The 12,200-nt window shown below is 41.9% G+C and overlaps 1 protein-coding gene across 1 annotated transcript; it reads left to right on the plus strand.

Annotated features, from left to right (window-relative positions):
- The first annotated feature begins 7,802 nt into the window (after positions 1-7,802).
- Positions 7,803-10,527, plus strand: LOC145072726 (aluminum-activated malate transporter 4-like). Its single transcript, XM_079019189.1, has 6 exons — positions 7,803-8,394; positions 8,495-8,632; positions 8,703-8,966; positions 9,040-9,176; positions 9,245-9,391; positions 9,534-10,527. Exons 1-6 carry the CDS (start codon positions 8,034-8,036, stop codon positions 10,236-10,238), a joined length of 1,752 nt encoding a protein of 583 aa, XP_078875315.1. The 5' UTR covers positions 7,803-8,033; the 3' UTR covers positions 10,239-10,527.
- Positions 10,528-12,200: the final 1,673 nt, after the last annotated feature.

A 12,200-nucleotide genomic window follows, 5' to 3' on the forward strand; every position in this document is an offset into this window, starting at 1 on the left:
GGTCAAGCACCTCTCTACAAACCATGCGACATCCCTCTTCATATAGGGCCACCAATAATCCTTTTTCAGGTCCAAATACATCTTAGTGGCCCCGGGATGGATCGAGATATTCGATCGATGAGCCTCTTCCATCAAAATGGTATGCGTGCCGCCCACGGACGATACCCAAATCCGACCCTGAAATGTCATCAGCCCCCGGATATCGGTAACTAATTCCGATACTAACCCGACAACTCGCTCTCTCTTCTGGCTTTCTGGCTTCACAACCTCGGCCTGGGCCCCACGAATAGCATCCAACACCGGGGTCATCACTGTCATTCTCAAACAGACATCTCAAAATGGGGCGCCCTCCGCCCTACGACTCAATGCATCGGCTACAACATTAGCCTTGCTCGGGTGGTACATGATCTCACAATCATAATCCTTGACCACGTCCAACCACCTCCTCTGGCGCATATGCAGGTTGGGCTGGTCCATCAAATACTTCAAGCTCTTGTGGTCTGTGTATATCATACACCGAACCCCATACAGATAATGTCTCCAGATTTTGAGAGCGAACACTACCGCTCCCAACTCCAAATCATGAGTGGGATATCTCGACTCATGAGGCTTAAGCGGCCTCGATGCATATGCAATCACATGCCCCCTCTGCATAAGCACCGCTCCCAATCCGGATATCGATGCATCACAATATACCACAAAATCTTCCATCCCTTCTGGAAGGGCTAACACTGGGGCTTCGCATAATCTCTGGCGAAGTGTCTCGAACAAGGTCTGCTGCTCCGGACCCCAAGAAAACGCAGCACCCTTCCGGGTCAACTTGGTGAGTGGCACGGCGATCTTGGAGAAATCCTTAATAAATATCCGATAATAGCCGGCCAAACCCAGAAAACTCCTGATTTCGGTGGGTGATCTCGGCACCTCCCACCTCATGACCGCCTCGATCTTGGCCGGATCGACCAATATTCCATTCTGGTTAACGAGGTGCCCCAGAAACTGAACCTCTCGCATCCAGAACTCGCACTTGGAGAACTTGGCATAAAGCCTCTCCGATCTCAGAACTCCGAGGATCTCCCTCAGATGCTCTTTATGCTGCTCTCAGGATCTCGAATACACCAATATGTCGTCGATGAACACGATCATTGAGTGATCCAACATCGGTCTGCACACCCCGTTCATGAGATCCATGAACAATGTCGGTGCGTTAGTGAGTCCGAAAGGCATTACCACGAACTCGTAATGCCCATAACGAGTCCGGAATGCTGTCTTCTGGACGTCCTCCTCCAACACCCCCACCTGATGATAACCAGACCTCAAATCGATCTTGGAGAACCAAGATGCTCCCAACAATTGATCGAACAAATCGTCGATCCTCGGCAAAGGGTAACGGTTCTTGACCGTTAGCTTATTCAAATCACGATAATCAATGCACATCCGGTGTGAACCATCCTTCTTCTTGACAAAAAGAATAGGCGCCCCCCATGGCGAACTGCTCAGCCTGATAAATCCCTTCCCTAGTAGCTCCTGGAGCTGCGAGGATAACTCCTGCATCTCCGGAGGTGCAAGGCGATAAGGTGCCTTGGCGATAGGTGCAGCTCCCAGAACCAATTCAATACCGAACTCTACCTGCCTCTCCGGAGGCACACCCAGCAACTCCTCTGGAAACACATCCGGGAACTCACGCACTATCGGAACCTCATCAACCGACTTCGATCTCTCTGAATCAACCCTCGCATCCAACACATATGCCACAAATCCCCTACAGCCCTGCTGTAGACTCTGTCTCACTCTGGCGGCCGAACAAAATGCAGACCCCGTACGTGTACCCTCGCTATACACTGTAAGAACTCCCCCACTAGGGTCTCGAATCGTCACCAATTGACGCTCGCAGTCTATCACAGCTCCCTATCGGCTCAACCAATCCATACCCACTATAACACACACGTCCCCCATCGCGATCAGAACCAGATCTATAGGGAACTCCACATCGAAGATCTCAAGGACACATCCTCGAATCACATCTGAAGCATACACTGCTCGCTCATCAGCTATGGAAACTCGTAGAGGCCGATCCAACGCCTCTTTATGGATACTAATATGCTGACTAAAAGCTACGGAAACAAACGAATGACTTGCACCTGAGTCAAATAATACCAACGCAGGCACATAACTCACAAGAAAAGTACCTACGCATATCATCATATAAGCATAAAAGAAAACTCAAATCAGATAAAAGATGAAAAGAGAATACATACCAGCCACAACATCGGGCGCCGCACGGACCTCCTCCGCGGTCAACTGAAATGCCCTCCCACGAGCCTTCGGGGCCTCGGCCTTCACTGGCCGAACCTCGGTATCCCTAGTAGCAGGCGCAGATCTATGCGCTGATCCCTGATGAAGCTGCGGGCACTCGGCCTTCCGATGGCCGGTCTGGTTGCAATGGAAGCAAACCGAAAATCCCTTGGGGCAGTCCCTCGCGATGTGCCCCTTTTTCCCGTACTTGTAGCATACTCCTGCCCGGCACGACCCCTTGTGACTCTTGCCGCACTTCCCACAAGTGCAGCCCTTCGCGCCCCCAGATCTCGAATCAGCGGGCTTAGCCTGCTTGGCTGCTGGCTGAGATTGAGCCGGCCGCCGATCCATCCTCTGTGACTCGGCCTCCTCCCTAGCCTGAGTCTCCAATTCGATCTCCCTCTTCCGGGCATTTTCCTGGAGCTCAGCAAATGTCCGGTAAGTCGAGTTCGCCATGAACTCCCATATATCCATCCTCATAACACTCAGATATCGGCTCATGCGAGCCTGCTCAGGGCAAAACATCGCCCTCTCATGAAACTTCCTGGTGATTACTGCCACAGAATCAGTACCCTGCTCGAGGGTCAGGAACTCCTGAATCAACCGTTCCCTCTCCACCAGGGGAACATACTCCTCTCTGAACATAGCGGTGAACCTTTCCCAGGTCACCTCAAAAATCTCAGCCAAAGTGAAGTTCGTCGTCACGAACTTCCACCAATCCTTCGCTCCCAGGTGGAGCTGGTTCAAGGCGAACCGAACCCTCAAGTGCTCTGGACAAGAACACGTATAGAAACATCCCTCGACGTCAGAGATCCACCTCATAGCAGCAATCGGGTCCTGCGTCCTGTCGAACTCTAGTGGCTTCGTGTTGCTGAACTCCCGGAACAACAACGAGTCACCTCCCTGAGGTCTGGCAGCAGCAACAGTAGCAGTAGCTGCCGCTGCAGCAGCCTCAGTCAACGTTGCGTACCGCTCATCAAAAGTCTCGATCAACGTGGTCTTGATGTCCTCAAACATCTCGGGAATCTCAGCCCGGATGGCAGCAGCCACCTACTCATGAATCAATCGACGGATCTCCTCGTCGCTGACACCACTGCTCTCAGGTGTGTGTCGAGTCCCAACCATGATGCCTCTGAAATACAACAAAGAAATTATCAGAGACTCGATCGAGCATACATATACTCGATGATGCAACCCTACTTGTCCCTCGTTGTCCAAAAGATTCTTACTTGGAATGCCCATTGATCTGGTGTCTTCAGTAGTACGAGCCCAATACTACTGACCACACTGCATCAACATTCACTCCAAGTCCTCCTCCTTGGATCTTGGATTACAAGTACTCTACCTTCACGAGCTCCTAACTGCTATCTACTCGCTCTCGAAGCATCTCATCAGCAGAAATCTCCTAGGCTAAGGCATCACAAATCAGGCCACTCTAGTCCTAATATGTATACCTAGCCTACTCTAGCATGCATAACATAACATATCTCATAACACATAATGTAAGGATACTTTTGGGGATTCACCGTTCGGGCGTTGGTTGATCGTACACACGACTCTGCTCTGTTTGTCTCAAAACTCTTTTTACTCTTTTCAAAAGTTTTATTTCATTAATTTTTTTTTCCTCAAATCCTCAGTTTGAGTTCAGATACGCCCGAAGATGCATCCGAATCCCTCGAACCAAGGCTCTGATACCAACTTGTAACAACGTAAATTTTCAAAATAATTTTTCACTTTTAAAACATTCATTCATTCATAAAATAATGTCAAACACATTGTATCAAATGTTATTGTCACAAAACACCTCCCCAGAACCTCTACAAAAACTCCAATGCGTGTGTGTGTGTACAAATCATGTCGGTGCCTTCCCGCGCTCATCGCTAGTACCTGAAACACATAACACAACAACAATAATCATAAATGCTTAGTGAGTTCCCCAAAATACCACATACAGCACATATGCCACTCGAGGCTAATATACGGCCTTCCGGTCGTTGTGTCTCAGCGGGACCCTCCAGTCCCGTAGCTCGTTGGATCCTCTGGTCCGGTCATAGCTCATTGGGCCCTCCGGCCCGGTCTGTATCGTTGGACCCTTCGGTCCGGTCTATAACATCATACAACATACAAATATCACATAACACATAATCTCATACATAACACATAAGACCCTCTGGTCAACGCATAGTACCACTCCAGGTAACGTATACTGAGAAGACTCACCTCGATGTCTCGGTAACTCGCAAATCTCGGAAATCTCGGATTTCGTGGGATAAGACCTAGCCTCCGCCTAATCATATGAAACAAGTACTCGATATCAACACATTTCCCAAGGCTAGACCATCCCTTCTCTTAATACTCTTATGAGGGTAAAAGACCATTTTACCCTTCACATGGCTCAAATACCCTAAAGTTGACCAAACCCTAAAAGTCAACAAAAGTCAACCTTACGAGTTACGTTGCGCGTACCAAACATGTACGTTGGGCGTAACCGATAACATCAGAGGATCGGGGTGCGCCACCCCCTACGCTGCGCGTACTGGAATTACGCTCGGCGTAATACCCAGTTTAGTCCTTCAGCTCTTGGGGTCTTAAACAGTTAAGACCCACGTCCAACTTTTAGATCTGACCATTTCTAACCCTTCAAAACCATAAAGTCGATGAATTTAAGCCCTTGCATGGCCGAATAAGTCACTAGCACCCAAAACAACTCATTCTCTAACCCTAGAAGGCATAGAACTCAAGCATGACCCCATATCAACGACCAAAATGGGGACTTTATGGATCTAGACCACAGATACTACTGAAAAGGGACAAATCTTGGACCATGGAGCACCTTACACTCATAAAGTCTCCACCTTTGGGCTTTTTAACCCTAGAAATGGCACATGCAACCACAACCAAAGAGAAGAGGAAAGTTTTGAACTTTATACCTCTAAATGCAACTCCTTTCTTTGTAGATCTCAGATCCAAGCTTACACTTCAAGCTTTTAGTCTCCACAAGCTCCTTTCTTCCTTCTTCAATAACACACCAAGGCACTATTAGCTCCAAGAGCACACACACTCACTAAGGACGATGGAAGGCTCTCTCTTAGGGTTTTACTCACTGATATGGAGGCTGAGAAATGAGCCTTAGCATCCTTTAAATAGTGTACAAGTCTTATTAGGGTTTTGCATCTGGGCCGGGTACGCCCGGCGTAACTATGGGTACGCCCAGCGTACCTAGCGACTCCGCGTCCAAAATAAGCGCATGAGTACGCGCAGCGTACCCCTCTGGTACGCCCAGCGTACTCACTTGCAAGGTTTTCTCCACTCAAGGACCAATCATGACCAATTGACAAAGAATAAGGGTGAAATAAATGTACCTGGATCTCAGGGTGTTACAATATTAAACAGTTTATGTCTCCTCCACTGGATCATTATTCACCAAAGACAAACGTATACTAGTTGAAACTTGTTGAATAATCATTTTTAAACGTTTGACATCACCCTCATTAGCTATCTGAATATCATCCTTCAATGTTGGAAGGACAACAAGTATTAGTATGTCTAACAAACATGTTTTATGTTTGACCAATAAATTTGAGAATTTTATATCTAATTAAACTTTAAAGTTTTTAACAAACGGTCTAACTTATATTAATTCTTCATTTTCTAAATGTCGTGAACCATTGATACAAATAAAAATAAAATACTCATTTGAATATTTAAACTCATGTTTTGTTAACAAGATAGGTAACTTGGAAAATTTTGCTACTGAAAAGTTTGCTAAAAAAATAGAAAAAGGATATGATGTGGATAATATTTTGTTTATCAAAATAAGGTCTTATAAATAGCATTATGTTGTATGGATTTTTGCAGTACGAGTTTTGATTTTCACAGTATAAGTTTTGATTTTCTCAACATGAATTCTGATTTTCCAATACGATCTCTATTTTTCGCACTCCACTTGACATGAACAATGCTTTTTTAGAAAATACAGTTGTTTTCAGATTTTTGCTGATGTCTGAGATTTTCACAGGCCACATTATTTTTTGGAGTCAACACTAATAAAAACTACATAGTTTTGATAAAATAATAATAATAATAATAACATTTGCAGGCCACCAAGTTTTTGTAGGTGGTATCCTGTGAAAATTATAGCTAATGAGGAGATTTTTCTGATTTTTAGCTTTTCTTTAAAAGAAAACATTAGAAAAATTAACTAGTGTATTGTGTATTATTAGATAAGTATATAAATAGAAATTTACATTACTATTCTTTTTTTAGTTTCAAATGTAACATCTCTATGATCTATTTGACATCTTGGTAAAAATAACAAAGTTGATTAAAACACGAAACTGGGTTAATTATATAGGGATATATACAGTAAAGTCCCAATATTTTCATCGATTTGACAAGAAAGTCCTAAACTTTATTTTTTGGACAGTAAAGTCCAAATTACCGACAGTTTTTGACATTTTTACCATTTTTCCCGGTTAGCCGGTAATTAGGACTTTTTAGTCAACAAAATAAAGTTTAGTACTTTCTTGTCAAATTGTCAATTAGGACTTTACTGTCAAAAAAATAAAGTTTAGGACTTTTTTTGTCAAATCGTTGAAAATATTAGGACTTTGGTGTATATATAATTTTTTGGTTAGAAATTTAATGGTATGATACTCTTTAAGCATAAGAGTTATTGAAACCTTCTCTAATCAGTTAGATCCTATTGAAATCCTTAACGTTTGCTTCTTGTTAAATCGTTTTTTTAATCTCAACAAACCGACATTGAAAAAAATTGAGATAATCAAGAAAAAAAAAAGAACCAGGTCTGTGTTGGTTTTTTTCAGTCTAAAAATGGAGAAATTAGAAACCTAAAAAAACGAAATTGTCCTGGCTTTATACAAACACAAACAACACATGCCTAGTCAAAAGGGTGTGAATGTGGAGAAGGGAAAGAAAGGCAATTTCGTTTTTTTCGGTTTCTTATTTCTCCATTTCTGGGGCTGCAAAAAGCCAATACAACCCTGGTTCTTTCTTTGTTTCTTGATTATCTCAATTTTTTTCAATGTCGGTTTGTTGAGATTAAAAAAACGATTTAACAAGAAGCAAACGTTAAGGATTTCAATAGGATCTAGGAGATTAGTGAATATTTCAATAACTCTTATGCTTAAAGAGTATCATACTATTAAATTTCTAACCAAAAAAATTATATATACACTAAAGTCCCAATATTTTCAACGATTTAACAAAATAGTCCTAAACTTTATTTTTTTGACAGTAAAGTCCTAATTGATGATTTGACAAGAAAGTCCTAAACTTTATTTTTTTGACAAAAAAGTCCTAATTACCGGCTAACCGGGAAAAAAGGGTAAAAATGTTAAAAACTGCCGGTAATTTGGACTTTACTGTTAAAAAAATAAAGTTTAGGACTTTGTTGTAAAATAGATGAAAATATTGAGACTTTAACGTGTATATCCCAATTATATAAGTCACTCAACATATAATATGAAGTATTATTAAGTTTAATCCAGATAGGAGTCGTTGGGCGGTTTGGATCAGCCGATCAGAGATCTGAAAGTCAGAGATCCTCTTCCCCTTGTCTTCCCACTTCCTTCCCTTTCATAATGCTCTCCCACCTCTCCCCTCCGATCACCATCCACTTCCTCCTCCTCCGTTCCCTCTCTGCTCAATCTTACATCTCTCTGCATATACCCACGTCCATGCGACTCACTTCTCTTTCATAAAGATCTAGGCACAAAAAAATGGCAGCCAATCTTGGATCCATGTCGCGAAATTTTACAGACAAAAGCAAAGAAAGGTTGCTATCTCGAAAGGGGTACTCGGAATTAGGTATTTTCAATGAATCCTATATCTCCACCAACAACGAAGATACTTCGCTTCTCGGTAAACTCCAGGAATGGTGGACCAATGTTCGACTGTTCCTTGTTAACGCTTACGAGATGGGCCGCTCCGATCCCAGACAGTTCATATTTGCTGCTAAATCGGGATTGGCACTTGCTATCGTCTCTGTTCTTATATTTTTCAAAGAACCCTTTACTTATATTACTCAGTATTCCATCTGGGCAATCCTTACTGTCATCGTCGTCTTCGAATTCAGCATAGGTAACTAACCTTAATTAATTCCTCATTCCAAGATCTCAATCGTCACACCCTTGTTTAGTTTTGATCTGATTGAACTTGATGGAATCGGAATATTTCATAGGAGCAACACTTAGCAAAGGATTTAACCGTGCTTTGGGGACGTTTTCTGCCGGCGTTCTTGCATTAGCTATCGCTCAAGTTTCCATGTGGGCTGGGGAGTGGCAAGAGGTCGTGATTGTGGTCAGCATTTTTGTAGCAGGTCGGTTTAAACTCTAAACACCTCTTTCGCAATTTCCTTCGCTAAAGTCGCAAACTTTATTCCGTTTCAGGTTCTATATCAAGCTATGTGAAAATGTACCCATCAATGAAGCCATACGAATACGGGTTCAGAGTCTTCATGTTAACATTCTGTATAGTTCTCGTGTCAGGGACTTCACATTTTGTCCAAACAGCTGTTTCACGATTGTTGTTAATTGGAGTAGGGGCAGGTGTGTGTTTGATTGTTAATATATGTGTTTATCCGATTTGGGCTGGTGAAGATCTGCATAAATTGGTAGTGAAGAACTTTAGGGGCGTTGCTACTTCCTTAGAAGGTAAATCTTTTCCAATTTAGTCTTAATTAAACCATGATTAATAACGATTTAACCAATAGATTAACTTGTATAGGATGTGTTAACAATTACCTTCAACATTTTGGATACGAAAGAATACCTTCAAAAATCTTGGTATATCAGGCCTTGGATGACCCTTTATATAGTGGATATAGATCGGCAGTACAGTCTACAAGTGAAGAAGATGCTCTGGTATATATATGTGTTTTATTTTTTGTTTACAAATTAAATATGAAGGTGACTTAGCTCACTTTTTGCAGCTGGGGTTTGCTGTTTGGGAACCTCCACACGGACGTTACAAAATGCTGAGATATCCGTGGTCAAATTATGTCAAAGTCAGTGGTGCGCTTAGGCATTGTGCGTTTATGGTCATGGCAATGCATGGTTGTATACTTGCAGAAATACAGGTAACTTTGGTCCTAGTATTATCATTAATTAAGAATCCTCATAGATGTAGTTATGTTTCGTTTACTTCCAAAAGCATGGTTAGCTGTACATTTTGATTTACCTTTCCGTATTTTGGCTGTGAAACTGGTTGGTGATATATAGGCATCTGCTGAACTAAGAAACATGTTCAAAAACGAAATCCAGAAGGTGGGTACAGAAGGCGCAAGAATCTTACGTGAGCTAGGAAGCAAAGTGGAGAAACTGGAAAGACTAAGCCCCGACGTCGACTTGCTTGAGAAAGTTCACGAGGCTGCAGAGGAGTTACAAATGATGATCGACCAAAAATCTTATCATCTTGTCAACTCTGAGAAATGGGCACCTGGAAGACAGCCAAAAGAGTTTGAAGATCCCGATCGTTTTCAAGAACTAAAAGAAGACGAAATCAAACCAAATGTCATCAACTCCCTCAGTGAAGCAAACCTAAACCTAAACCCAAAACCACCGCTTCCATACAAAACCCAAGACCGTAATGTTCCAAATATGTCTGCCCATCCGTCCATGGTGCATTGGGGATCGTCGGAAGATGTGTTGAAGAACCAGATGCACTGGCCTTCACGGCTTTCGATTCTTGGTGACACGATTCTCAATGTGCGTGAAGTGAGGACTTACGAAAGTGCAAGTGCGTTGTCTCTTGCGACTTTTACTTCTTTGTTGATCGAGTTTGTTGCGAGGCTTCAGAATCTTGTGAGCGCGTTTGAGGAGCTTAGTGAGGCTGCCAAGTTTTCTGAACCTGTTAATCCACTTGAAGTGAGGGAGAAGGTGGGGCTATGGACCAAAATGCTCAAGTGCATCGGGATCAAGGATTAAGGTTGATGGATGCACCTTTTGTAGCCCTCAAGTAACATTGACAATTCTACAATTGGAAGTCGTTTTTTGTGTGCGAGTATATCTTGCTGTGGTGAGTAAGTACTCTGTGTTATTGTGATTTGTTTGGTGTAAAGATAGAGTATAGGGAAGGGGAAATGAACCTTCTTCGTATAATTTCACAGGTTTTTTGTGTTATCCTTCATAAATTCAAGTTCTTTGTGTAAAAAAACTTAGTACCGGGTTCTCAAATGTTTAAAAAGAAATAAAGTGGTCAAATTCTTTGGAGAAATTACTAAAATGGTATTCAATTCCATTTGTATGTTGTTTTTCTGTTTATAGATTGAAAAAATGTAAATGATATTTGAAAATAGATTAAAAGTTCATGTGAATTATTGTTTGTCTCTTCCTAGAAAACAAGTACATTCAACCCCTTGTGTGACTCGATTGAACCATCGATGATCTACCATGGCGTTAATATCATATAGACAACCATCTATGGTCTACCATGGGGTTTAATATCATATAGACAAAAATGCATAAATGGTTCTTGTGGTTAGGTCAAAATTGTCATTTTGGTCTAAAAAAGTTTAGACTAGCATAAGAGGTCCAAACTTTTTATTTTGTTGTGAGTTTGGTCTAATTTATTTTGAATTTTTTTATAATGACGATTTTGCGTTTATTATTATTTTATTTTCTATTTTTCTTTTATTACAACAATTTAAAAACAATTAAGAAAAAACCAAAAATAAAATACCTCTCTCTCTCTCTCTCATCTGCCACGTCCGATGACCCACAAATCCGTCATCGTCGTGACCAACGAGATCTATATGTTTTCCGACGACATCTACATTCAGAAAATTGCCACTTCTTCGATGACGCTGATGATTCGACGAGTATGGAGACGAATAGATCTGGCGAGATATCTAGGGTTTGTAGAGGCGGTAGCTCTGACAAAGGCTCAGGTTCGAACAACACAGGGGTTTGAGCAACGCCGTAGGGGTTCGGGTTCTGCCGTTTAGGGTTTAAAAGGCATCGTATGGCAGCTCAAACATCAAGATTTGTTGTCACCCTCATTTTTTGGATTTGAACAGATCTGGCTAGATATCTGACGTCATTTAGGGTTTCAGTCGTCCGTCTTTATCCTTCTCTGGTGAGGTGCCATCATTTGCAAAAACCCTAGCGCCGCCACCCTTCTAGTTTTTCGTAACCCTTGCTTTTCAGATTTGTTGTCGCCCTCGTTTGTTGCTTCGATCCACGAAGATCTGCAAAACCTTGGTTTTTTGCTTCAAACAACAGATGGCTTAAAGATGATGTTGCTCCAATGAGTGTTGTGTATTGAACTAGGTTTATGTGTTGGGTCTTGTATATCAGATTTCTAGTTTTGAATATCATATCTTCTTGAAGAGATGTATGCTCTTGATATCATATGTGTTTAATCATTCTGGGTTTTTAATGTGTTCTTGTATGTTAGATTTCTGATTTTCGCTTAGTTGTTCATCTAGAAAGAGAGAGAGAGAGAGAGAGAGAGAGAGAGAGAGAGAGAGAGAGAGAGAGTTGTGTATGTGTGTGGTGTTCATTGGACTAGGTAAACTTCACGACGACTGAAATTCCCGGCGATTAATGTAACAACCCAAAAATACAGATAAAATTTTTGTTTTCAAATTCATTCAAAACATACAATAATCATATCAAAATAGTCGAAAGTGTATCAAAGTAACATTTTATCAGACTACAAATTCCCGAAATCACATAATGCGGAAAATCATAGCTAGATGCAGTGCGATTAGGCCAGGCCCTTCCCCTTCGGGCTGGAAGTACATGAAACGTAAACTGAAAACCGTAAGCACAAAACTTAGTGAGTTCCCCCAAAATACCATATAACATAAAAACATACAGTCAAGCATATATGGGTGCTTGCAATCCCCTTCGGTCTATTTCAACCGGATACAATCAAGCATATAT

This window comes from Lactuca serriola, chromosome 9 (genome assembly GCF_051521515.1).
Source record: "Lactuca serriola cultivar US96UC23 chromosome 9, Lser_US96UC23_V15, whole genome shotgun sequence".
Classification (NCBI taxonomy): Eukaryota; Viridiplantae; Streptophyta; class Magnoliopsida; order Asterales; family Asteraceae; genus Lactuca; species Lactuca serriola.